The 25,664-nt window shown below is 41.8% G+C and overlaps 2 protein-coding genes across 4 annotated transcripts; one reads left to right on the plus strand and one right to left on the minus strand.

The window, feature by feature from the left end:
- Positions 1-2,260: 2,260 nt before the first annotated feature.
- LOC309711045 (complement component C7-like) lies at positions 2,261-12,565 on the plus strand. Its single transcript, XM_082541036.1, has 18 exons — positions 2,261-2,507; positions 2,639-2,691; positions 2,885-2,960; positions 4,489-4,630; positions 4,745-4,889; positions 5,109-5,247; positions 5,579-5,707; positions 5,838-6,081; positions 6,185-6,298; positions 6,403-6,569; positions 7,424-7,652; positions 7,754-7,925; positions 8,187-8,274; positions 8,386-8,518; positions 10,280-10,471; positions 10,677-10,773; positions 10,877-11,058; positions 11,166-12,565. Exons 1-18 carry the CDS (start codon positions 2,442-2,444, stop codon positions 11,339-11,341), a joined length of 2,544 nt encoding a protein of 847 aa, XP_082397162.1. The 5' UTR covers positions 2,261-2,441; the 3' UTR covers positions 11,342-12,565.
- c6.2 (complement component 6, duplicate 2) lies at positions 12,047-22,869 on the minus strand. Of its 3 annotated transcripts, none has more exons than XM_082541033.1 (18): positions 22,699-22,869; positions 22,180-22,351; positions 21,652-21,808; positions 20,804-20,948; positions 20,584-20,725; positions 19,911-20,049; positions 18,208-18,405; positions 17,652-17,895; positions 16,860-16,982; positions 16,586-16,752; positions 16,274-16,499; positions 15,438-15,606; positions 15,151-15,262; positions 14,928-15,060; positions 14,493-14,687; positions 13,449-13,536; positions 13,011-13,255; positions 12,047-12,926 (listed from the first exon to the last, which is right to left on the minus strand). In XM_082541033.1, exons 2-18 carry the CDS (start codon positions 22,323-22,325, stop codon positions 12,748-12,750), a joined length of 2,808 nt encoding a protein of 935 aa, XP_082397159.1. In that variant the 5' UTR covers positions 22,326-22,351; positions 22,699-22,869; the 3' UTR covers positions 12,047-12,747. The 3 variants fall into 3 exon arrangements, with proteins under 3 accessions (XP_082397159.1, XP_082397161.1, XP_082397160.1); XM_082541035.1 differs by having other exon boundaries at positions 22,180-22,395; XM_082541034.1 differs by having other exon boundaries at positions 22,180-22,398.
- Positions 22,870-25,664: the final 2,795 nt, after the last annotated feature.

Genomic DNA, 25,664 nt, shown 5'->3' on the forward strand with positions numbered 1-25,664 from the left:
TTACAGCTAATTGGTAGCTGCCGTGGGTGCTGAGAGAAACTGTGAGAGAAACGTAACAAATGGCTGAAAAAAGCTCAGCTTCAGCTTGGACTCTACACGTAGACTAACAGAGCGAATGCCTCCCAGCCTGTGGAGTCACATTTCAGTGCTTTTCCATTCAGCAGTACATGTGAGTCCTTACGCAATCATATGTCAGCTACAGCTTGTTTTTGACCCTGTCCTCAGACCACCCCTCAAACCACCCAGCACTCTCCACATGCTGGGTGGTTTGAGGGTAACATATAGGATCTCATAGCACACACAGAGACACACACATATTCTGCAGTTTTGATATTTGAGATAGGACGCAAACTCAGTCAATATAGGTGAAAAGTTCTGGTTATAAAAGAAGCCTGCTGTTAGTGATATTAGACTCTCAGGGGAAGAGGATACAAAATCACAGAACACCCTGTTAATTTAATATGTTGAAATTCTCACCAGGTATATACTTAGACTGCTCTTACAGTTCAGTCACAGTAACTCAAAGAATCTCATAAAAATTATTATCATCAGTATCATCATGATTTGGAGCTGCTTTGTTTTTGGTCGGATGAAGAGCAGATGTGGTTGAATCTTTACCAAGATGCATTAAATAGGTTGACTTTTTTTCATATGTTGATGTATTTTAAAGTAAGAATCCTGAATTTATTCCAATAGAGATGGTTTAGACATGTGCAGGGGAAGGGTGGTGGATATATTCAGGAGGAAAAGGGAAAGGCCGCAGAGGAGGTTCATGGATGTGGCGAAGGAGGACGTGCAGAGGGTTGGTGTGGCAAAGGAAGATGCAAGAAGAGAGTGAGGTGAAGGAAGAGGATTTGCTGTGGTGACCGCTAAATGGAACTGCCGAAAGAAGAAGAAGATGTATTTGGCATAACTTACAGAGGTTCAATAAAGACGTCCCCAAAATATTTAACAATTATCTCCATACTAGTTTTTTGTTTTGTTTATTGTTGCATACATGCCTTCTTATTTTACTAAACTGTTACCTGGATTTCACCTGGAAGTCACCCCCTGAAAGGCCTCATGGGAAACTGGTTCCTATGTGTAGTTCTTCAAGTGGAGTGTGTCTGCTGTGCAAAATGAGTCTGTGCTGTGTTGTGTGGCCTATAGTGAATATCCTGTTTGTACAAGTGTGAGTGTTCACTTATGTATCATGTGTGTAAAATCCATATATTCATGTTACTTTGGCAAGGTTTAGGGAAAGAAAACATGTTAATCTTTCTAAGACATTTCCGTTTCAGTTTTTATTTGTCATATGCAAGTTAGCACAGGGTCAACATTGCAATGAAATGTATTTGACGAGGAGCAGACAGTCACTCAGCAGTATAGTATGTAAAAAATAGTAAGAGCAAATGCTCTAGCACATTTGATGCTAGAGTTATATTATTATTCAAAATACTAATCACCCGAACGACAACACTTCACAAAAAAAAAAGAAAAAAAAGACATGAGCAAGAATTTATAGTCCTGTGTCCTGAGCATCCATCAAGCACCACTACAGCACAGGCTTGTGATACTGTCACAGTGGTAACCAGTGCCCTCTAGAGGACCAAGTGTGCACACAGGCAGAAACACAATAGAACTACAGCTTCTATTATTATGCTCCATCAGGCTGACAAAAATAGAGGCTACTGTGCTTTTAAACATCATTAGCAAACTTTTACATTTTTTGGGTGTGATCTTTCTTTTCTATTTTTTTAGTTTCACACGTAATATCTTCTTGATCTACTGATTTTACACACCAGGTGAAAGATTTTCTGCTTTCTCAATCATGCCTTACACATTATGTTTAGACCACCGAAGGGCAACTTCGTCATTTTAGCACCAATTAATGTAAAAATCCTGGTTAATTCCTAAGACTTGAAATATTTCTTGCAGCTATTTGTTGCATAATGACAGACCACTGCTGGGCTATAATCCAGTCTGCCTGTATAAGTTCTACCTCTGACTGGAGTTTTAAGTACTTGAAATGAAGGCATCTGGACTTATGCCAGTATTTAATACCTGGGACTTTTCTACATGAATTGTGCAACAAAAAAATCGAATGTTTTCAAATATGAGTCTATGTGACCTTTGGCTAAATCACGCTGACTCAGCTTATGGAAGCCTTATCCAGGATAAACAGCTGTGACGTAGCTGCTGCTTTTCTCCTACAATGAAAAAAGGACAAAAAAACAGCACACCGTTCTTGTTGTTCCCAAGGCAAACAGGATTATCACATATTTTTACTGGAAATAGACACACAGTGACACAAAGTTTGGTGGAGAAATGGAAGCAGTGGAAAAGAACGCCAAGTCTCTGTTCACGGCTTATGAATTGTGGGTGTTTCTTCAGTGTGGGAATTCCTGAACTCTAATGAGTAAAAACCACCAACCCTCCTCCAACCCTCTCCAGCTGGTTATATGAGCCTGAGTGCTATTGTGCTAGTCCAGAGGAGACGGCTGAACTCTGAGGAGCACATCATGAAGGTAAGCACTTATCAAATTTAGATTATATCTAAAAATAATTGGGAGGTATTTTTTTGGCTAATCGAGCATAACTACTATTAAATGAGGAGTTTTTACATTAAATGAACTCTTTCCCTGCATTTTTTTCACAGCTGAATTTGGCTGCTGCTTTGGCGTTGTCACTTGCCTTCATCTCTCCTGTTTGGTAGGTGCACACATGCAGAAATCTTTGACACTGTTGGCTGTTAAACTTATCTCTGGTACACTGTTTGTCAAAAATCATAGTTTAGATTTTTTTTTTTCATTATCAAAGGTTTTTCTACTATCTGTTCATTTTAAATAATATAATATAACATAACTGTTTTGCAATGAATACACTGTCCCATCCTCATCCCCAGTTGTCAGCAGCCTGTAAACTGCAGATGGGGGCCTTATGGAGACTGGTCTGAGTGTGATGGCTGCACAAGTACAAAGGTACATTGGAACTGCTTCAGCATTCACTTACATGCAGCAGAGACATGTAGCTAAAAGCTTTGCACGTAAATAGAGTGCCTTTTAGCCTGAGGCACTGTAAATTCTAACGAGTAATTGTGTTTCTACTCCTGCTCAAGGACACTTAAGCACAAGGAGTGCCTCGGAATCAACTCTCCAGTCCTAAAACAGCTCTAAACCCATAGACTGTATATAAAAGATGGGATCTCAAATCAACTACTGATTTGAGAAGTCCTGTTGTGAAACCTCAAACTGAACGCCAAACTGCAATTTTGAAATTGGCACTGCATGGAGGGAGAAAAGCTACAGCCCCAGACTTGACTGGGGAAGCTGACAATCACACATGCCAGAAACAGTTATAAACAAAAATGGAGTCAGAAATAAGACGTGTGTAAATGTCGAACAGCAGTTGCTCTTCCGTACTCTGAAGAGTAGCAATTATACAGCACTTATTACTGAAGAGGAGCTTTAAATGGAGTGATAATTTAAAATATTAGTGTCATGTTGTATTAAATAGAGCCTAAAACTAGTTATTGAGATCATACAGAAACTTTTTACAGCCTAGGCCTTTTTCTTCACGTAGATTTCTAGACAACAAAAGATGCCAGAGTCGCCCCCTGCAGGCCTTTAGAAAGATGCAGCTTTATGGCACTTCCACTTTAGCTTTACTTTGAGAACTAGAAGCGAAATCTAATTTTTACACATGCATCTTGCTGTATGGGTAATTTGGCCCTACTTTTTGAATAATATCTTTAGGAACTTAAAAACAAACTTTAGTTTTGGCTTGCCTGCCTGACCCCTAGTTTAAACAAACTGTTACATAATGCAAAAAATGTTTGAGGCATAGGCAAAGATCACCCCACAAGTTTGGTTTTTTTTGTTCTGTCTCTTCTGATCTTCACTTTCTGATCTTCACTTTAAAGCCAATCCTTATAGTATAATGTTTTAAAGATCAGTGTTTTGTCCCGAGATGTGCATTATTTCTGCACAGTTTGTCCCTTTGCTGTGACATAATGAATATAGTGCACACACAAATTGTTTACACAGCAGTCACACATTCAGTGATGCCTGATCCCCCAAGTCCATTACGAAGACTCTGATTTGCACTTTGTGTAATCCTCAGGCCAACAGAAACAAAAGGCCTCAGGACTGTGAGAGGAAACACAGTGAGAGCGCTCCATCTATTCATTACACTTGCATGCCTACAGTTTAGTCAGAGCCACTGCAGTCAAAGGAGAAGTAATGTTTCTATCTTAGCAGAAGCAAGGTCATCACCAAACAGAGCAGGAGTGAGTGACCAAGGATTGGATATTTATGAAGTCAGATACTAGCTAAAAGGAAGAACTGGGGTGGAAGTGGGTTTCAAAGCAGTGTATTGATAAACAACAATTGTAGGCAATTGAGCTTCAATAGTGCATGTGACCATGCCAATAAGCGAGCTTACATAGGGTGCACTAGCAGTATTAGCGTGCAAAAAGACTATTCATGTTTTTAATCACTTTTTTTACAGGTACGAACTCGACACGTGGAAGTGTTTGCCCAGTTTGGCGGTGTGCCGTGCTCAGGAGAGGCCACTCAAACACAAACATGTGTCCCACAGAAAAGATGTCCACTGGAAGCAGGCTGTGGAGACAGGTTTCGCTGCAACTCTGGTAAATTGCAGTGTAAACAAAAATATCGCAAATAATTAAAATTCCTTCTACAGCATTTTTTGGGGTTTTTTTTGCAATCTGTGGATAAACCTCTTTACTGAAACCATCATGCAGGTCAGTGTATCAGCCAGTCTCTAGTGTGTAATGGAGACCAGGACTGTGAGGACGGGCTGGACGAGCGAAACTGCGGCGAAGACAACAGCCTGGCCACGTGTGACCTCGACAAAACACCTCCAAACTCTGACTTCACAGGTCGAGGGTAAGTAGCTACAGCTCCCAACACCAGGAATGTGACTGCAGATCAGAATATGATTTTTGGGAAGGAGAATATTTAACTTATGTGTCTAGAATATAGACTGCATAACCTCAGTGGGTTCTCCTCTAAGTTTTGGACTCAACAATTTGTCTCCATGCTAGCCTTTGAGGCTGCAGTTTGGTGTAAAACTGATGTGTGTGTGTGTGTGTGTGTGTTGTGCAGGTACGATGTGCTAACAGGGAAACTGAGAGCAGGTGTGATCAACACTCGAAGCTTTGGAGGGCAGTGTAGGAAGGTGTTCAGCGGTGACCATAAAGTCTTGTACAGACTGCCACACAACATCCTCAGATATAACTTCGAGGTGAGTCAAACAGGAACCTGTAGTTTTCATGCAAAATAAAGTTGGTGAGCTGACTCCTATGAATAACCCAGTAAGATAATAAAAGAATGCTCAATTTGACATCAAGTAGTTGCAGGTAAAAGTTCACTCAAAGTGATAAATTTGCTTTGGATGATGGTCTTTTGAGGAAAACTCTGTTTGATTTGTCCAACTGTTGGATAATAAATGTTTGCAGAAAATTGCCTGCAGTTGTTGAGTTGTGAGCTGACTGACAGCCTGAACAACACGGAGCTGATGTGACAAGCTGCCGTCCGATTTTAGAAAATGCTGAACTCTGATGTTTGTGCTGCAGGTGACAGTAGACAATGACGAGAGCGACGAATCCTACGAGAGCTCTTGGTCCTACATGCAGCACATCCAGAGCAACGCCTTTCTGGTGCACGACCGGCGCACGTTTCACAAGGAGGTTACTAACAACAAGGTGTGTATACACAAATACAGTTTATGTCTTTTTTTTAATTCCAATGAGATTAACAAACTGTACCTAGGCTCAGATCAGTCGGCTCTGTCAGCATCTTGCTCAAGTTTTTCCTTCCACATCTGTTGTCCAGGCCTACCGACTTATAATCCTGAAGAATAAAGTGGAGCTGGCCCAGTTTCAAAACTCTGCCCCCCAGTATCTGACTCTGGCCGAAGGCTTCTGGAAGGCCTTGTCCTTGCTGCCCCTCACATATGACTACTCGGCCTACCATCAGGTGCTCCAGAAGTATGGCACACACTACCTTTCCGAGGGCTCACTTGGAGGCGAATACCAAGCCTTGTTGGAGTTAGACCGTCAGGCACTCGCATCTACCAGTAAGAATATTTGGTATTAATGACACCAGGCATTTTAGTCAATTTAAAATAATGCACACACGTTAGAGATAATCTGTTTGATCCTGGCTTGTTTTCTGTAAAGGTACGACAGATATAGATTACCAGAGGTGTTGGAGGAAAGTTAAGCGCCGTTTCTTCAGGAAAAAAGTCAAAACAGTCTGTGAAAAACTGACAAAATCTGTATCAAGCAGCCACGGTGGGTGAAAGGTTTTTATATCAAGACTTTTGAACCATACACAGTGGCCCATAGAGGGTCAAAGAAACCAAATAAATGATTTAACCTCCGCTTACTTTCTACAGGAAGCAGTGTTAACAAGATGCCCATTAAGGTCAATGTGTTCGGAGGAGATATAGGACTCATTGGTGCTCTGAGTGTTCTGGATCTAGAAAACCCAGAAGCTAATGGAGAAGTTTACGATAACTGGGCTTCATCTGTCAAAGACTTCCCTGAAGTCATAAACCAGAAGGTATAACAGTGAAAAGAGTGAAACATCTATTTGCTTTCTTTCTATTGTCTGCTTCATCCTGGTTAAGTGACTCTTTCTCAGGCCCCTCCAGGTGTGGGGGCCTATCTGCCCTCACCATACTCGTGCCTGCTTCATGCCCTCGGGGGCAGGGCTATGGTTCTCCACAGCTTCTAGCAGATAGTTACATGGAGAAACCTTTTGAAAACACAGGTGTGCACGCAGGCGCTCATAGACACACACTATATCTTCCTTGGCTGCTGCCTCAAAGCATACCATGTGCTGTCGGTCTTGCATGCTGCTCAGAAACTCTGTTACTCTACTTATCTAGGTTGTTGCTGTGGTCTCCCTATTGTGTTGTTCTCTTTTTTGCTCGTTTTCTTTTTCTGTTTTCTTCCATCAGGTGATCGAGAGGATTTTTTTAGTGTCTTCTCTCACTGTCCCTCTTCCCCTCTATTTTTCTTTCCCACCTTTCTTGCTTTCTTCCTTTCCATCCCCCATCCATATCTGTCCATTCTGTAATAATTTAAAATATGATAGATAAATAAATAATAACAATAATAAAGATCAATCAAGTGGACCAACAGGATAGGCAAAAAAAATAAAGTGACTCTTTGGTTTGGGCAGAAACTCAAACAGACTCACAGGAAGGGAAAAATTAGAGTTTGGATTCAGTGAAGTGAGACGTGATCTTTTGCAGAGTTGCCTTTATAAATGTTGTTTAGAGTTTAGGCTTGGCTTCTGCAAGCTATGCATTTGCACTTAAGAAGATATAATTTGGTTTCTTTTCATAATAAATAACCTTCCTTGATGAAGGATTATGTGTATTTGTTTTAAATGTGTTGGGTTTTTTTCAGCTGCGCCCTCTGTATGAGCTGGTTAAGGAAGTGCAGTGTGCAGGACTGAAGAAGCTCCACCTGAAAAGGGCCACAGAGGAGTACCTGGCGGAGGAGCATCCCTGTCACTGCCGGCCGTGTCAGAACAACGGTCAGCCACTGCTGACGGGCTCCGAATGTCGCTGTGTCTGCCGCCCGGGAACCTCAGGACGAGCATGCGAGAACGGAGCTGTGATTGGAGAACAACCAGGTAACCAGCCATAAAACCCAGAGGGGTCAGAACTTGTGCCATCCAAACTCCTTTCCTAACAAGACAGAACTGGAAACTGAAGCTCTCCTGATTTTCTTCAGGGGTGATCCACGGCAGCTGGAGCTGCTGGTCTTCCTGGGGCTCATGCTCTGGAGGCCAAAGGTCAAGAACCCGAAGCTGCAATAACCCCGCCCCCAGCAGAGGTGGTCAACATTGCACGGGACTGCAGGTGGAACAGAAGCCCTGTGATGACCCAGACATCCAATATTTACAGTAAGAATCATTTTATTTAAGTATTAGTCTGGTAAATGTAACTTAATCAATATAATGGAAATAAATAAATGAAATAAAACAGTTTAAAAAGCAAAACCAAAAGTTTTCATTCATTTCAATCTCAAGGTTTTAAAGGTTATTTGCAATGTCCTTAATGATTTGGATCCACAAGTTGTGATTTTGATATTGCAAACTAATCCACTCCAGTGACATTCATTTAGGAGTATCAGAGTCATCTAACTGCAAACTGTTTGCGTTCAGGATGATGGAGCCCCAGTGCTTCAGTCTTTCTGTAACTCCACCAAAAACCTGTGGGCCTCCTCCAAACCTCAGGAATGGATTTGTTCAGGTGAGGCTAAGCAGCTGTTGAGGCTACTGAACCTCTGGTGTTTGGGACTGAGAATCTTCTTTAAGTCCATCAGGCTGAGGATGATTGAGCTTTCCTGTCATTTTTTTCTAGAATCCCAGAGATTTTTACCTGGTTGGAAACACGGTGGAGTACTCCTGCGTGGACTGGTATTACCTCAGTGGAAATGCAGTAGCAACATGTGCTGAAAACCAGAAGTGGACTACAGGACCGAGGGTTTGTAAAAGTACGTTTTGTGATTTATTTATTTTTTTGTGTGTGTGTGTATAATTTTTTCTTTTGCTATCAGGTTATCCCAGAAACTGCTGTGTGAATATAGCCACTGGCTAAGAAGCCAGGACTCAGGGGTCTGGAGTCATGGAGTAATTTTTTTGTGTGCCATGTGGTGTTTTATGAGTGCTTTGGTCCAGAGAGAATTCTTCAGTATGTATGAACGGATTCCTTCACATGAGCAGAGGTGGCAAAAACGTAAAGTGACAACTCTATTTAAGTACAGCAACAATGTATTTGTACTTCATTACTTGACACCTTTGCACATGAGCATTTTGTGCTCCTGTTCAGAGATTTCTGGAGCTTTGAGGCTTCTTTTTGCAGTCATCTTAAATTTATTTCAATAGTCACAATTAGGCAGGTTGCATTAGGTTTGTGCAGCAAAAGAGGGAACTGGATGGCTACAGCCAGCTTTGTTACTTACTGAGGTAATGCAGAGGTGATTTCCAAGTCAAAACTTTGCCTTATCTGTTGGTTGAGACACCACGATATTTTCTTCGGATAAAAATTTCCTGCTGTCTGATTAGATGATAAAAGAGTCAGAAATTATTGGTGTTGTGCGTGGTTCAAAGGGGCCTGGGTCCACTCACTTCAACAACTTGTCCATCCTGACTGTGAGAATTGTTTTCTTAGGTGTTTTTGTCAGTTATCAAAACAAATATACGACCAGATGTGTTTTCTTTTCTAAAAGACAGTCAGCAGATCTGTCCTATTGCAGCAGCCCATTTCACGCTGACCGATATCTGTGAAATCTGAGCAGCTCGTCCTGAATCAAATGTTGCTCAGAAGAGATTGAAGAAACTTTCCTTACATTTTGTTGTTTTCTATTCTGCTGTGGGTGCCGTGTTTTTTGACACGGGGATCATGTACACCTGAAGCCTCAGATTGGGAGTAAGGGCGTTCAAAGTGAGGATGAAGTCACTTAATGCAGTTACTTCCACTGAAAGTAAAAAACCTACAGAACATAACATAAGACAGGTTGAGGTGGTTTCTGTTGAGAAAAGTTGTAGCTCACCCAAGTCTCTTTCTTTTTCTCACTCTCTCATCTGTAATGAGGGTAATCATTCAAATAAGACTTTGATAATTGAATTACATTTTGGATATTGCTGTCAACATTAATGAACAGTCTGAAGCCTGCATTGTTTTGTAATGCCAGCAGAGGGCGACTCCTCCGGTTGCAAAAAGAAACGTTTTTTTAATAACTGCATGGACTCAGTTGCTATTTTCAGGTCTTACTGAATAAAAGTTGAAGTTAATTTTGTAAATGATCATCATTTCTAGGGCCCCTAAAGGAGGATAATCCAGGTCATGAGAGTGCTTGTTAGCATATGAACAGTCTAACAGTCAGAGATGCTCCTCAACCATGGTTGGATGCTTCATAGCAGAACTTCAACGGGTGATGTCTTTGGTGGCGATGCCCATCTTTTTTGTACAGTTTGTGGGAACCAGCAGGTTTCGCCTCATTTCTACCACCTCCCCCTTGCTGCTTTATAACCACTTGAATTTTGGACATAGCAACCTGCTGAACAGGGCACACAGCATGATCATAAACCCTACACAGCCTTGTAAGATGGAGTAAAATTAAGTCCCAGAACTGAGTAAAACCTTAAAGATCTCCATGTTTTAAGTTTTTCCATTGTTAGTAACTGTATTGGAAGTTCAGTTTTGTTGTAATTTTCACTCCCTGATGCTCAAAAGCTTTGTCCTCCTGTTCCAGGTTCCACATGTGGGATTCCCTCACTCAACAATTTAGTTGTAGCCACACCAACCAAACAAGCCTATGAGATTGGAGACAGTGTGTCCCTGTCCTGCCCCGAGGGCTCGGTGATTGACAGAGAGGTGTCGGAGATCATCTGCACTCCCAGTCTGCAGTGGTCTCCTTCTCCTGCTGTTGCTCATTGTACAGCAGGTAAAATGCATTTCATCTTGCTCTTCTTTTTTTGCTCTCTAAGGGTGACTTCTGTCTCTCTAGCTGTTATATGTTCAGTATTTTCTTCTCAATAACTTTTTCTGGCTGCATTTTGGTGGTGGGCTGGTAAGGTGCAGTCAATTTTTGTCACGTTATATCTGCTTTAATATATGGTTGAATCCTGCTTTTTGTATGCTTTCCTCAGCCCCCACAGCTCCCTCTCCTCCTTCTGGCCTAACATGTAAACTATGGGAGACTCTGGGAAAGAACGAGTGTGTCTGTAAAATGCCGAATCAGTGCACGTAAGCTGATGTCCATTTCTGTATTTAGCACATTGGAAATGCTCCATCTATTTATAAAACCTAATTCAAATTCTCTCCGTTTCTGTGTATTATCTTCTTTTAGGACTTCTCTGCAGCTGTGTGCCACACTTCGTGCAAACCATAATATGGTGCTAGATGTCTGTAAGCTCGGAGCTCTGCGGTGTATGGGCCGGAACTTCGTGTTAACCAGTGACAGCGACTGCCGGTGGCCAGAGAAGAAGTTTACATCCTGCGAGGATTGCCAGCCGGGGACAATCTGTCAAGGTGTCTTTATAGAAGACTTTTTCTTTTCTTTTCTCAAAATAAAAGCCAAAAACAGGATGTATATGTGACAGGATGCTGTATAAAACCATTGTGCTTTTTAACTGCAGAAGCAGAGAGGAAATGCGTGTGCAGGAATGCATCAGAATGCCCCAAAGACTCTACTCCACTCTGCGTTAGCTCCGGTGACGGCAGCACTCACGTGACCACGACTGAATGTGAGGCGGGGGCCAGGCGATGTGCTGGAGAGCAGGTCAACGTGATCAGTATTGATCCCTGCCAATAATAAAGATGCTGGTTTTGGCTTTTTCTCTCTGAAAATTTTGACATTGTACATACAGTACACACAAATGTTTTAATCTAATTGCTTGTTTTAGTTACATACGGAAAGTTAATAAAACGTTTTTGTTACTGTATCATACAATCTAAGGACTTATTTTTGCTGTTGGTGGAGCCATTACACATAATTCTGACCCAGCCATCCAAATGTCTCAGCAGAAATCAAGACTCATAAGATCAGGCTGTGTTTTTTCTTTTATTGTCTAATTTTGGTGGAACTGTAGCCTCAGTTTCCTGTTCTTACCTGACAGGAGTGGTACCTGGTGTGGTCTTCTGCTGCTCATTCAAGGCTGGACATGTTGTGCATGCAGACATCGTCTTGTGCATACATTCGTTGCAGTGAACAGTTATTTGAGTTATTGTTACTACCGCTCAGTTCAAAATAGTCTGGCCATTCTCCTCTGATCTCTGACATCATCAAGTCATTTTTTAAATTTATTTAACTATTTTCTATTTTTTTTTATTATTCTCTATAAATCCTTGCATGTCACTTAATTCGGCATCTTTACTGATTTTGAGAGTTATTCTGATACCTCAGCATGTCAAACTGCCTAAGTGCACGGAGTTGCTGCCATTTGATATAGTCACATTAATTTGCAGTGTAAAAAAGGCAAGGGATGAGAAAGTAGTGCAGGAGAAAATGAAAACAAAGTTACAATTTTATGTTTTTATTTTTGCACGTGAAGCACATTTAGCAAGGATAAAAATACCTGGAATTAGATTTGACTGACAGACTGCTGCTGCTTTCTTCCTCCTTCACACATAAGTCAGATTTTTTTAAACTGCTTCATTCATTATAGAGTATCACTAAAGTGAGGCTATTGATATTCATAGGCTAATGAGAGGCATGCAACTCAGAGGCCATTACAGCGACTCAGAACAAAGTAAAGGTGAGCTCAGTGAAGCTCGCCGTGGTTTTTCACTCTAACCTGCAATTCAGCCTAGTCTATTGCTCCCCTTTGGGAGAGGTTGTTAACTTTCCCCCAAATTTTGTGCTCACAGGCATGTTCACTCAATGTGTAAACTGAAGAAGCAGATATTTTTCAACCAGGAAGTTATGATGATGCAAGTCTTAAAAGCACCTCTTAACCCCATAAACATTTCCTGGAAATGGAGTTTCATTTTTTACTTTTACCAGATATAAAAGTTGTAACTGTGTGATATTTCTTTCTTTTTTGAAAATCATTTTTTATGTCAAAGTTCACACCATGTTGTTGTTTATTATGTCTTTAAATTGATGTTTGTGGTGCTCAACGAGGTCTAAAACTATATGTGCTGAATGCAGTTTTAAACACAACATTCAGTGTTAGGTGCTGCTGAGTATAATGCAGCAGAAAAGCTTTAAAAGCGTCATCACGACTCACATTGGCCTTCATTGAGAATTTCAAACTCGTACTTTGAGCATTTAAGCGCGGCCATAGAGCAAAGGTCCATGCTGCGAGTCCTCTGGAGCCGGGTCAGCTTTATGCAGAACGTGTGCTGTTTCACTCTGGGGCACTCCCGAGCAGCTCTGCACTCACATTTCTTAAACACTGCGGGACAGACGTGAGTTAACATTAGGTCAGTTATTTGTGCTTCATACTGTTAGGCTAAAGGTTTTGTGAGGTGAAACTCACCAGAGCAGATCTCCCACTCATAGCAAGTGTCAAGTTCACAAGGCTCCTGAACAGAGCTCTTAGAGGACATGTTGGCCCTAAACATGCCCCACTCCAATTTGTCCAAAGTGCCCGCGTCGCACGCAGCTTTGCTGACGAAGAACAGCGGGTCACCGTGGCAACGACCAGCTTGGAAGGAGCAGAGCGACATTGACACTGTGACGCCGAGGTCTATGTTCAGGATGCAGAGATTCTCCGGCTGTGAACTACACACACACACACACACACACACACACACACACACACACACACACACACACACACACACACACACACACACACACACACGGCTGTCAATCACATTTCAAACATTCAAAGAGGATTGTTGTAAAAGTAAAAGTGCATACATTATATGGAAAAATCCATTCAAATGTGACCAGTTCATTCGTAAATACTTACAGGCAGCTCTCCCGTGGGACACAGACACAGCGAGAGTTTCGCAGTACCTGTCCTGGACCACACTGAACATCAGGAACAAATGGTTCCTCTACACACAGCACATACAGAAACAGCATAAACTAAGTATTGTCCACAGAAACTATGTCAGCAGGTTAATGGATATGATCATTTATAGCAGATTAAACTACTCAGAAGTAAAAACAAAAAAGATCAAGGTGTAAAAATTTTGATGTAAATATGCCAAATTTTTAACAAAACTGCTCATTTACACATGTGGTTCTCATTTGAAATCTGAGATAAAAAGTTTTGAGAACAGGTCCACAAAAATCCAAAATCTTTAAATTTAGCCAATTTGTTGTTCACGGTTCTCCTCTGGGAAACGACCAGATGTCCACCAGCGCTGCGGCGGTTTGTAGATAATTGCCTGGAATTCCTTCAATGTTTTCAACGAGCCTCCATACATCGATAAATAAAGGATAGCTAAATAAAATTCACTTTGCCAAAAACTCATTACAACTTCTACCTTGTGTTTGGCATGTTCTTTCTGGCTCAAAATGTCTTGATATAATTCATGAGAGATATGTTTGACAATCAGATTTTGACAAATACCGAAAATCAGTTTTTGGCTCAATCTTCTGACCATTTGGGAATGTCCTGCCAAAGTTTCCAATCTATCTGACTGGGTGGCTTTGGAAAATGTAAAAACTGCAAAGGAGGTTTTTCACTGTGGGTGCACAAAACTGAGCAGCTGATCTTGAATGGAACCTCTGCCAAACTTCAAATCAGATACGATTTTTTACTTTTAAAGGCCGCTTACTGGAACTTGTTTTGTTTTTTAATGAAATCTTGTCAAATAGCTAAAGCTTCAGAACTGTGTATGTCATTTTATTCATTAAAACCATCACCACCTGCTCTCACTGACCGGTGAGTATCTCCAACCAATCAGAGGTTTATCTAATGAATAATACACATGAATGAAAAGTGCAGGTCAGAAATCAGAATTTGACCAGTAGGGTCCCCGTTTTCTCCAGCAGTGTAGTGTACCATTAGTGCAGCGCAGTTCAGCAGGTATTGGGGGCTCCCAGGTGAGACTGTCACCACACTTGTAGAAACCTCGCGGCAGCGGCTGCAGTCCCGCCTCATTGCAGTTCAAACGCACCACTTCACCCACTCTGTACTCGTCTTTGCTGGGAGACAGACTTGTGTCATCAGGGATGTCAGGGGGAAGGCAAATCTTCCCTAAAGGTTACAGGATCACATAGACGTCAGGCGCAGCTAATCTTTGGTAAATGATAAATGGCCTGTATTTGTATAGCGCTGTACTAGTCCCTAATTACCCCAAAGCGCTTTACACATCCATTCACACACACATTCACACACACAATCCTTAAGCAGTTTGTCATTTTTTTGTGCGTTAAGGACTATTGTAGCAAACCACTAAGATAACTGTGGACTGGTTTAATGGGAAAACAGACTTACTGATGCATCTCCCACTTATTTGACTCCAGCTTCCATCAGGAAGGCAGTTGATGTACTGAAAACCGTCGAGATCAAACCCAGTGACACACTCAAACTCCTCGTCCTCACCAAAGGTATAATACTGCTTCGCTTTCTGTCACAAAATAATGTAATGCAGATATGAGCGTCTATATAAAGCACATGTCATAATCTGACGCATTTCAGCTTGTGTGTCTGGTTTTACGCGGAGGAAGCTGTTCTCAGGGCTCTTTGGCCGCAGACATCCCTGCACACCAGGTGGCAGCTCGTCCCTCCAGCCTATCGTGAAGTCGTCATCATTGTCACAGGTCTCCTGTCTGAACGAGAGACACAAATCAGATCGTCCAGTAATTCTGAATAGTCAAAATAAACAATCAGCTGTTGTACAGGAGCAGCAGTGTATCCTCATGTCCATGTGTCAGGGTAAAAGCAGCGAAGATATAAGGTTGACAGAACTTTTCCTTATACTGAAATATAAAATAAAAACAGTACTTTGTGAAGATGGAGATGTGACAGGCCTCCTCCTGTCTGTCTGGGCCACTGCAGGGCTGTCCTCCTTTGAGAGGGGCGGGGTTATTGCACCGCCTCGTCCGATGTCTCTTCATGGAGGCTCCACAGCTGCTCCACGACCCCCAGCAGCTCCACAAACCATCCACCGCCTCTGTGGATGTAGCAAAGCAGATAATGTTTCCAGTGTGAATGTTAGTAAAACCTGATTAGAATCTGTGTTTCATCTTAACTGTGTTTGCTTCAAGGTTTTGAGACTCGCTAGCAGTTCCTGAAGTATTATTCAAAGTTCAAAATAAGAAGTTGATCCTAAGAAAATGAGGGGCATATTAGAATAGATATTCTAGATTTAATCAAATAAAAAAAATGTGACTGACTAGCAGAACTCGGTCTACAAATAAAAACCAGAAACAACAAAAAATCCTCATTTTCAGCTCCGTCACTGATCAGGATCTTTTCATGTTGGACTGCTGGTCAAACAGTGCTTTTCTAGTCTCACTGACCTCTCGAAGCGCTTTAGCCTACAAGCTTCATTTCGCCATACATCAGGACAGAGCCAGACTGCAACGGACAATCAAGTCTGCAGATCTTCCCAAATTGTTTAAACTGCTGCCTTTAGGCAAACGCTACAGAGCACTGTTTATCAAGACCAGCCGCCACAGAGGCAGTTTCTTCCCCCAGGCTTTCACTTTAATGAACACTGTGAAATAACCCACTGTTATATCAATGCTATTTCACTAAGGACACTTTAAATTCAAAGTATTTCCACATCACACAGCAACAGTGTTTTTATAACTAGACCTGGTGAGCACCAGATATACCTGAAGTGTAATCAGGAGCCCGTATTTCACAGTTGGCTCCATAGGTGCCAGTCTGGCAAACGCACTTGCACTCTGTGCCGGACAGAACAGGCCTGGCGTTGTTGGGACAGGGAGCGCACTTGCAGGGATCAAACTCCTGCATGTACTGCTGCAGGGCCTTCCTCAGGTGCCTCCTCTTTGTGGAAGCGCAAGGAATTCCATGAACCAGATCTATGAGAGGAAGCAGCTGGACACGCCGACTCAGATGTAAGTGCAAGATTTTTTGTAGATGGTTATTTCTGTGATGCTTGAGGAAAGAATACTACAGTTAACCTTGTAATCGACGACAGCAGGGTTTTCGAGGACAGACTTTGCCCAGTTCTTGAAGGATATTTTATCCGGAGTGGCGCCCTGCCTCTCCCAGGCCAGAGCTGCTGCCTCTCTAGCTCGACCTCCTTTCACCATGGAGAAAGACCTCTCCGATGCCTGAACATATGAGCCTGGACAAAAGAAATGTGCAGGGAAAGAGTGAAGAAGATAACACGGTAGAAACTAAATCAATGCTCTCTATTGAGGCAGTGAGGCAGAAATATAGTATTATTGTTACCTTCATATTTCTGAGTCATCCGGTTGTTAGAGCATCGGTTTTCACGCCTGTGTTCTGTGTAGAGGATGATAGTCCAGGTGGTCTCTCGGCCCAGGCAGTCTATCGCGCTCTCCTCAGTTACACCTACAGAGAGAAAAAGAGCAAGAAATGCAGAAATGCAGGAAATCAAAACAAGCTGTTGTGTGTTTTATGTTGTAGACAACAACGTGTTGTTTCTGAGGAGTGAACAGGTCAAAGCGTATTTCTCCCATTCCCCTATATGTTGAGAATATAAAGAAAAAGGTCAGGATGAAAGCGAGGTAAAACTGGAGGAATGGTTACTCAGCCTCGTTTAACCAGATGTACAAAAAAAAATTAGACTTGCTCGAAAATATTTGTGGTGTTCTCTGGCAAATGCCAGTCAAGAGGCACGGTGCTGGGCTGTGAGCACAGGAGCCACCGAAGGATGTTTCTGACAGACTGGTCAGAAAAATTCACAAATAACCACGTGGAAGTCATTGTGTCAAACTCTGGCTGTGTGACATGTCATGTCTCATTGTTGCTCCTCTAGTGCACTTGCTGTTAATTTCATTTGCACTGAAGCCGGTGAAATGCCCTCACAGTGCTTTATGCTTTCTAATTGGACAGATCTGATATCCCTGAAGCTTAACTGACTTTGTGTTGTACTGTGGTATTTGAGTGTTTCCTTCATTTTTTTTCTTTCCAGTTTTTAGTGTTTAATTAATTTTTCAGTTTACTGTATGTGCCCAGTGCTGCATTTTCCATTTTTTCCACCAGGCTGTGCTGTTGTACCTGAACTCTTGAGCTCCTCTCTGCTGTACTGGTACAGCAGATCATAGTGGCCTCCCAATGTCCCTGAGCTGTAGTAGTGTGTCCCGAAGCGCTGAAAGATTTCCCTGTAGAGTGCGTAGTTGTAGTCGAGAGGAAGGGCGTGGAGGAACTGTAAGAAGGGCTGTGACAGGACGAGGTCCCCCGGGTCCCGAATCTTGAATGTTGACACAGGAAGGACTTGGTTCACTCTGATAAACTTGGAGTCCTACAGAAGAACATCCAAGAAATAAATAAGAAGATCATAAGGGGAAAAATACAGATAAAAAAGAAATATGTGTTCCTGCACACATGTTGACCTATTTATCTTTGTGGGGACTGTGTTTCAGATCCTACTAATGCGGTCATTTTTTATACAATGTAAACATCGTGTCTTTTCTTTTCTTTCCTTTTCTTTTCTTTCTCCTTCTAACATTACATCTATGATTAGAAAATGAGGGAAAGCATAATGTGAATCTGGGTTTCTCAAAACTACATCATGTCAAACTTGTGAGTGCATCCCACAGTTTTCTGGACTCACCTTCTTCTTTGAAGCTTCAAAAGCTTCACTTTTAGAATCGGAGTGCGACTTAGACGATGCACTGAAGAAAAAGATCGGGAAGAAAAACAAGCCTTGAGATTGCGTGCTGCTGCCAGGCGTCGTTTGGGAGGTCTTCAAATCGATGGACTCGGCGTGCAGCGGCTGAGGCTCAGTGTTGAAGTCCTCTGGCTCTCCAACCTAAACAACCACAACTACATCTGTTACCTGGGACTTTTCAAACCCTGCCATATAAAACAGGCGGTGCACCGGTTCAACTCTTGGGTAACATAGCAGGGCGTTCAATGCACCATCCTTTCCATTTAAAACACATTTTGTTATGTTTTGTTGGGCTGAGCACAGCAGTGGTTTGATTGAATGTTTCACACAGTGTTTAAACAAAAAGTGCTTTTTAATAAGTACCAATAAAAAATACTGTACATCATTTCTAATGTCCACATGTAATAAAGAGGCATTTCGTTATTTGTCTAGAATAATTTAGATTTTTATTTTAGAGATTAGCAGATGCCTTTTCGGGGAAATTTGCATTTTAGTTAGCACTCTGCACTTTAGGAAACCATTCGCACATCAAGAAACATACGTACACATTAGAGATCTTAAATATATACTTATAAATATATTTATTGAACATTTTAATGATTTGTGTGATTCTGCACTCGAGTGGCTACTTGGCGTACGGTGGACAGATACTGTAAGTTAAAGAGACAGTACTTGTCACAAATGTAGTTGATTATTATGTAGTTTAGAAAAGTGTGGGTAATGCATTTGCGCAATTATTATGAATATAGATCTTAGTGTAAGTGGATTTGTGGTGTAGCGATCACGCGCCTGTTCTCTCTTTTGCCTTCTACAATGTGTTTGAGCAAATGTGTCCCTGGGGGTTTGAACACTATTTAAAGGTTCTGGTAGAGCTCAAGTGGGAAGTTTGGTTGGAGAGTCGCTTGGGGGTTTCATTTGGGATTTCTAGGGTTATTCGGTTTTAACACAAATGTACTTATTATGGATACTTTTGTTTGAAAGCTTTAATTATAAATGTGCACAAATGGTTGTGTGGCTTATCTGCCTTTTTGGAATGTGGAAAAACCCCTGAAGGTTTTGAGAAAAGTGTGGCTCATCAGCAGCACGTTATAAAGGGCTACCAATTACCTAGACAGGGCTGCTGGTATACATCACTAATGCTCCACAGAACTGCCGGGTTAAGCTTAGTAAAGTCAAGCTTTGATCAATAAAAATAAAAGAACAGGCTCCATTAACTCGTGTGTCTGCTGCAGTGATTGTAGCCTTGCTGCTCAATGGTCGTTCGTCACATCATGACATTGTGCTGCACAAGCAGTTTATATAAACGTATGTCAAGCAGTGTTGTGTACAACTCAATGTGAGCTTCCTTAGGTGCTAACAAGTGTGGAAGTTGCTGGGAACACTTCAGCTTTTCCACTTTTTAAAGATTACATTGAAAATACTGTTAATGTCTTAAGGTGGCTGCTCGATGCACCTGGCAGTGCATGTGTTAGCTTGATCAGGCTGCTGCTGGTTTGCATTAAGTGCCAGTTGGGTAGGATTTGACTCTATTGCAACCACTTTAGTGACACAAGTAAAATGACTTTGTAAAGACTGTCACTGCTGATTATTTACCTGGAAGTGACAACAGCTCCATATGAATGCAAGACTCCAATACCAAGACCTACCTTGATCTTCAAAGTTTTAAAGTTGTAAGGAACTCGGTGGTAGAGTAATGTGCTTGGAGGCCTCTCAATGACGCAGGTTCCTCCCATGAACATGTTGTCCAGCACTGCTCCCCTCGGTTCCTGGGCGAGAACATCAAACCTTCACGAACACAAATCGGGGGAAAGTCAAATCTCATTCGCTTGTAAGAAAAAAGTCCATTTTAAAGTCTAAAAGTACATCCACAGGCCGATGTCATTATTGGCTTATATTGAAATTTCTGAATAAATAAACTGGAATAAAGTGTAATAAAAAGTACTGAAAGCATTTTCTGCATTTTTATGTCAGAGTTTTGTGTTTATAAATGTTTTTATGATATTCACTATTATCGTGAAGATTTAAACATTTAATTTTCAAGGATTTTTTTATCTGTGATATTTTTAAAATATTATGCTTCTATATTTATGCACAAACCAAAATTTTCAAGTCGTCAGATGCTTTGTTTTCCTATTTGAATTGCTTTCAAAGCTTGATATCAGCCTCAAACAAAACAAAACGGTGATTATCTGTTTACAAGTAGAAATATGACTGGACCACTGAGGAGGAGGAACATAATATATGAACACAGGAGGGAGGAATGCAAGAGGACTGACATGAGTCAGGATCTCAGCTGTGACCTTTTGACCTTTAGCTTACCCGTTCCCCACCAGGTCAGACCCTGGAGCCACTCTCTTCTCTACAGGACACACAACAGTGAACTCGCCACAGTCCCTCTCATCGGAGTTATCCCCGCAGTCGTTCTGTCTGTTGCACGTCAGTGTCGAGTTAATGCAGCGCCCTGCAGGAAGAATGTGAAGCTATTTCTTTTACTGTGAAGCAATTATGTAGATATCATTTATGTTAATATACCACTAACCGTTATCACACTTGAAGTTGTCCCTGCAGTTGACAGACTCTATCCTGCACTCTGTGGATGGATAGCATTGCCTCTCCTCTGTCAGCTCGGGGCTGCAGTCGGATCCACCGAACTGAGCCGGCCTCTCGACAGACCGGGTCCGAAACTGTGCCAGTGACATGAGAATGAGGCCGGTGATCATTCTGGTTATATTATATTAGATTTTAAGTTTCCTCCATTATAAACTAATTTGTTCCTCCAATCTCAAATCAGCACTTTATAAAAATATCACACTATTAAACAATATCAAGGTCTTAGTAAGGCATTGGCAAGTGCTCATTTCATCATTTATATAGCATTACTCCTCCTTAGTATGCCATTACAAATAGAGGTATATTTTTATGACAATGATCATGATTATTACAAGCAGTGATGTAGCAGCAGTGATAGCTCTACATACTGTAACAGTAACAGATGGATAAATATTATATTTGATATTATATGGAGTCACCCTTTAGCCAGTAACCAACTATTTGGTTACCTAAAGCCCTCAGTATGACCCAAATGCTGATCAAATCTATTTTATATATATTCAACTCTTTTTATGTTTATTATTTGGTAAAAATGTTCATCTATGTTACTCAATCTTATGTAGACCTAATATTTTCTTAGATGAAAGGCTTTTTCTTAAAGATAAAACCCTTTATTTGTATTTTTCAGAGCTTTCAAAAACACCGTCTTATTTTGGTCGTTCATTTTTTTTGTCCATTTAATCCAAGGACAATAATGTGGCCGTTTAGAAATGTGTGGAGAAAATGTAGAGTTAAGATGAGAGTCACTGTTTTACACCGTGACTGCGAGTTCCTTGCCTGTTTCTTGGCACAGGGCGAGCAGTCGGACCACGGCCCAAAATCAGTGAGCAGGCAGTTGATTGGACAGGCGTGCTGGTTGCAAGCTCTGCTGTCGTATTGCTGACATAACTGAAAGCAGCTGCTCTTCCAGAAATATTCATCATGCCGAAACTGCCTGTCAAAAAAGCATGAAATCCTTTTACATGCAGCATCTGCTGGCATCATGTGCATTTCTCTACAGCAGTTGAAAATGGGAGAGGAAAGGGATTCATTTTTGATTTACAGTGTTGCACAATTACTTTGGCTTTAACAGCAAACAAAAGAAAAAGCAAAACTTCTGAAAGAAATCCTAAAAAGGACACTTCTGCATGCCATTTTATCTGTTTTGATTAAATAGGCATTACATGTGCACTCTGTAGAGTGTCCCACCTGTTTGTGATATCTATGCTGCATCTCACCTGTGTTTCTTCTCAGCATCATACACTTTTCTCACCTATCGCTTGCGTCTATATTGGTTTCACCGTCTGTGCTCTGTGTGTGTCTCACCTCGCTCTGTTCTGTGTGCCATGGTTGCAGGTGCTGGAGCAGGCAGACCAGGAGCTCCAGGAGTATCGGTCGCAGAAACAGCCCAGACCGGTTGATAGGCAGCTGAGGAGCAGCAGCAGGGCCAAGCTGCTGGAGGGAGCCATCATGGGAACTCAAAGTGGTTTCACCTCCACTGAAGATGATGTAATTCCCAGCTCATTATTGAAAGTCCCCAATCTCCTTTTATTCATTCAGGTAAATATCATAAGTGGTGTTTTGCAATTGGACAAAATTCCTTTTTAATGCAAGCGAGAAGCTTTTTTCTTGTAGGAAAATGCATGCTTTATCATATTTAACACACAGTGGACACATTATATGAATATAACATAAGACTAAAGTAAGTGAAAACTATAAAGAAATAAAAGAACAAAGCAACCAGGTGTGAACTGGTGAATTGCAAGCTTTCAGCAAAATGTATTTTCCCTTTAAAAAAAAAAAAAAATGCATTTCTTTAAAAACATGAAAAAAAATCAAACTCACCAGTGATGTCCTGTTCAGCAAGTGTAATTCTGTACTTAACCTGTTTGGCTGAATGTTAACGTTAAGTGTAAGTGGAGTAAATGCTCTCTGCACTGCAGGCAGAGCTGAATGTGACTCTGAGGGTCCTGAAAGCAGGAATAATAATAATCATAAACCTCCCACTGTTATTTCTCTTGGAAACCTGCTTGATATTTGGACTTACTTTGACCAATCAGAGCCCAAAAACTTTAAACTACCAAAAAAAAAAAAAACCCCCCACAACAATCAGTGCACATAAAGTCCTCCTTGTTACGGGAAGTAAAAAGCTCTGGAGTTTCCCAGCTGCTCAGACATAAACCAGATGTTCAGTGCTTGACACTCGACAGATATAGATAGCGAAGGGGGGAGTACGCTTATTGTCTTCCCACACTTTCTTTAGTTGTCCAAGTGTTTTCACAATCTGGCACCAAACATAGTTCTCGTGCAACACTATAAGAGAAACTAAAATGCAACAACAGAACTTTATACAGTGGGGCAAAAAAGTATTTAGTCAGCCACCGATTGTGCAAGTTCCCCCACTTAAAATGATGACAGAGGTCAGTAATGTGCACCAGAGGTACACTTCAACTGTGAGAGACAGAATGTGAAAAAAAAATCCATGAATTCACATGGTGGGATTTGTAAAGAATTTATTCGTAAATTAGGGTGGAAAATAAGTATTTGGTCACCTCAAACATGGAAAATCTCTGGCTCTCACAGACCTGTAACGTCTTCTGTAAGAAGCTTTTCTGTCCCCCACTCGTTACCTGTATGAATGGCACCTGTTTGAACTCATCATCTGTATAAAAGACACCTGTCCACAGCCTCAAACAGTCAGACTCCAAACTCCGCCATGGCCAAGACCAAAGAGCTTTCGAAGGACACCAGGAAAAGTATTGTAGACCTGCACCAGACTGGGAAGAGTGAATCTACAATAGGCAAGCAGCTTGGTGTGAAAAAATCAACTGTGGGAGCAATCATCAGAAAATGGAAGACATACAAGACCACTGATAATCTCCCTCCATCTGGGGCTCCACGCAAGATCTCATCCCATGGGGTCAAAATGATCATGAGAACGGTGAGCAAAGATCCCAGAACCACACGGGGGGACCTGGTGAATGACCTGCAGAGAGCTGGGACCAAAGTAACAAAGGTCACCATCAGTAACACACTACAACGGCAGGGAATCAAATCCCGCAGTGCCAGACGTGTTCCGCTGCTGAAGCCAGTGCATGTCCAGGCCCGTCTGAAGTTTGCCAGAGAGCACATGGATGATACAGCAGAGGATTGGGAGAATGTCATGTGGTCAGATGAAACCAAAGTAGAACTTTTTGGTATAAACTCAACTCGTCGTGTTTGGAGGAAGAAGAATACTGAGTTGCATCCCAAGAACACCATACCTACTGTGAAGCATGGGGGTGGAAACATCATGCTATGGGGCTGTTTTTCTGCCAAGGGGACAGGACGACTGATCCGTGTTAAGGACAGAATGAATGGGGCCATGTATCGTGAGATTTTGAGCCAAAACCTCCTTCCATTGGTGAGAACTTTGAAGATGAAACGAGGCTGGGTCTTCCAACATGACAATGATCCAAAACACACCGCCCGGGCAACAAAGGAGTGGCTCCGTAAGAAGCATTTGAAAGTCCTGGAGTGGCCTAGCCAGTCTCCAGACCTCAACCCCATAGAAAATCTGTGGCGGGAGTTGAAAGTCCGTGATGCTCGGCGACAGCCCCAAAACATCACTGCTCTCGAGAAGATCTGCATGGAGGAATGGGCCAAAATAGCAGCTACTGTGTGTGCAAACCTGGTAAAGACCTATAGTAAACGTTTGACCTCTGTTATTGCCAACAAAGGTTATGTTACAAAGTATTGAGTTGTATTTTTGTTATTGACCAAATACTTATTTTCCACCCTGATTTACGAATAAATTCTTTACAAATCCTACCATGTGGATTCATGGATTTTTTTTTTCACATTCTGTCTCTCACAGTTGAAGTGTACCTCTGGTGCAAATTACTGACCTCTGTCATCATTTTAAGTGGGGGAACTTGCACAATCGGTGGCTGACTAAATACTTTTTTGCCCCGCTGTACGTTGTTTTCAGCTGTATAATTGGAGAAGTTTAATTCATGGAGTTTGCATGTGCTCCTTTTGCCAATGTGGGTTTCTTCTGGGTACTTTGATTTTCTCCCACAGTCTAAAGACACCTATATTGGGTAGGTTCTCTCTCCTTCTCTTTGTTAGACCAAATGTCAGACCAGATGAAAAGATGGCCAGCCAATCACATCCCAGCAGCTGATCAAGTTTGTCCGACAGGGAAGTAAAGTGCCAAGCTGTCCCATTCATTTGAGGTCCCTTCTGTCATTAGGAGGTAATTGGTAAATTACAGCAGCCCTTGGCAGGCAGTTGAAGTTCCCCAGAGAGATCAACATAACATCACTGCATCCAGACATCATGCTCTGGTCCGTAGTACAGCTGAGTTTCTGTAAGAGGCAGCTTTTGAGAGAAAAGAGCTCCTGGCAGCAAGCTAACAAGCAGAGTGGAGAGCATTGATCTTCCCATTGGAAGATGGATAGAGACGTTTCATTGGAAGATCCACATAGAATTTCCTGAAATCTCTTGGAGTCATGGGTGGCAAGAGTAGGAGAAGAGCTATCCAAGGTATTATGTAGGAGGCAGAGCAGGGGAGCTTTTGGCTCTGGCTCCAGAGGAATGATAAGTTGTGGGACAATGATCTTAGTCCAGGAAATGAACGGTAGGGAGTGAACCAGCAGGGAGAGGTGGCTCCTGGCTGAAGACCATTTACCCTGTTCTCTCGCACTGTTGGAGGTGGTTCAGAAGGAGATTTTTACTGGTGTAGTAAATTGATAAAAAATTGATAATTGGCTCACTGACGAGCATTTGAGCTCCAATTATGTTTAATCATCTAGACACATGGATTTTCT

The sequence above is a fragment of the Aulonocara stuartgranti genome (genome assembly GCF_965226115.1).
Source record: "Aulonocara stuartgranti genome assembly, chromosome: 7".
NCBI lineage: Eukaryota > Metazoa > Chordata > Actinopteri > Cichliformes > Cichlidae > Aulonocara > Aulonocara stuartgranti.

Bases quoted from the DNA above. Each gene is read 5' to 3' on its own strand.
- LOC309711045 (XM_082541036.1), top strand. From the start codon at position 2,442: ATGAGCCTGAGTGCTATTGTGCTAGTCCAGAGGAGACGGCTGAACTCT. The intron at 7,653-7,753 runs GTAACCAGCCAT...GATTTTCTTCAG, and splicing joins TGTGATTGGAGAACAACCAG to GGGTGATCCACGGCAGCTGG. The intron at 10,472-10,676 runs GTAAAATGCATT...TGCTTTCCTCAG, and splicing joins TGTTGCTCATTGTACAGCAG to CCCCCACAGCTCCCTCTCCT.
- c6.2 (XM_082541033.1), bottom strand. From the start codon at position 22,325: ATGATGGCTCCCTCCAGCAGCTTGGCCCTGCTGCTGCTCCTCAGCTGC. The intron at 17,896-18,207 runs GTGAGTCCAGAA...GTTCTTCTGTAG, and splicing joins TTGAAGCTTCAAAGAAGAAG to GACTCCAAGTTTATCAGAGT. The intron at 15,263-15,437 runs GTACTGTTTTTA...TCTCTCGTTCAG, and splicing joins CACATCTCCATCTTCACAAA to ACAGGAGACCTGTGACAATG.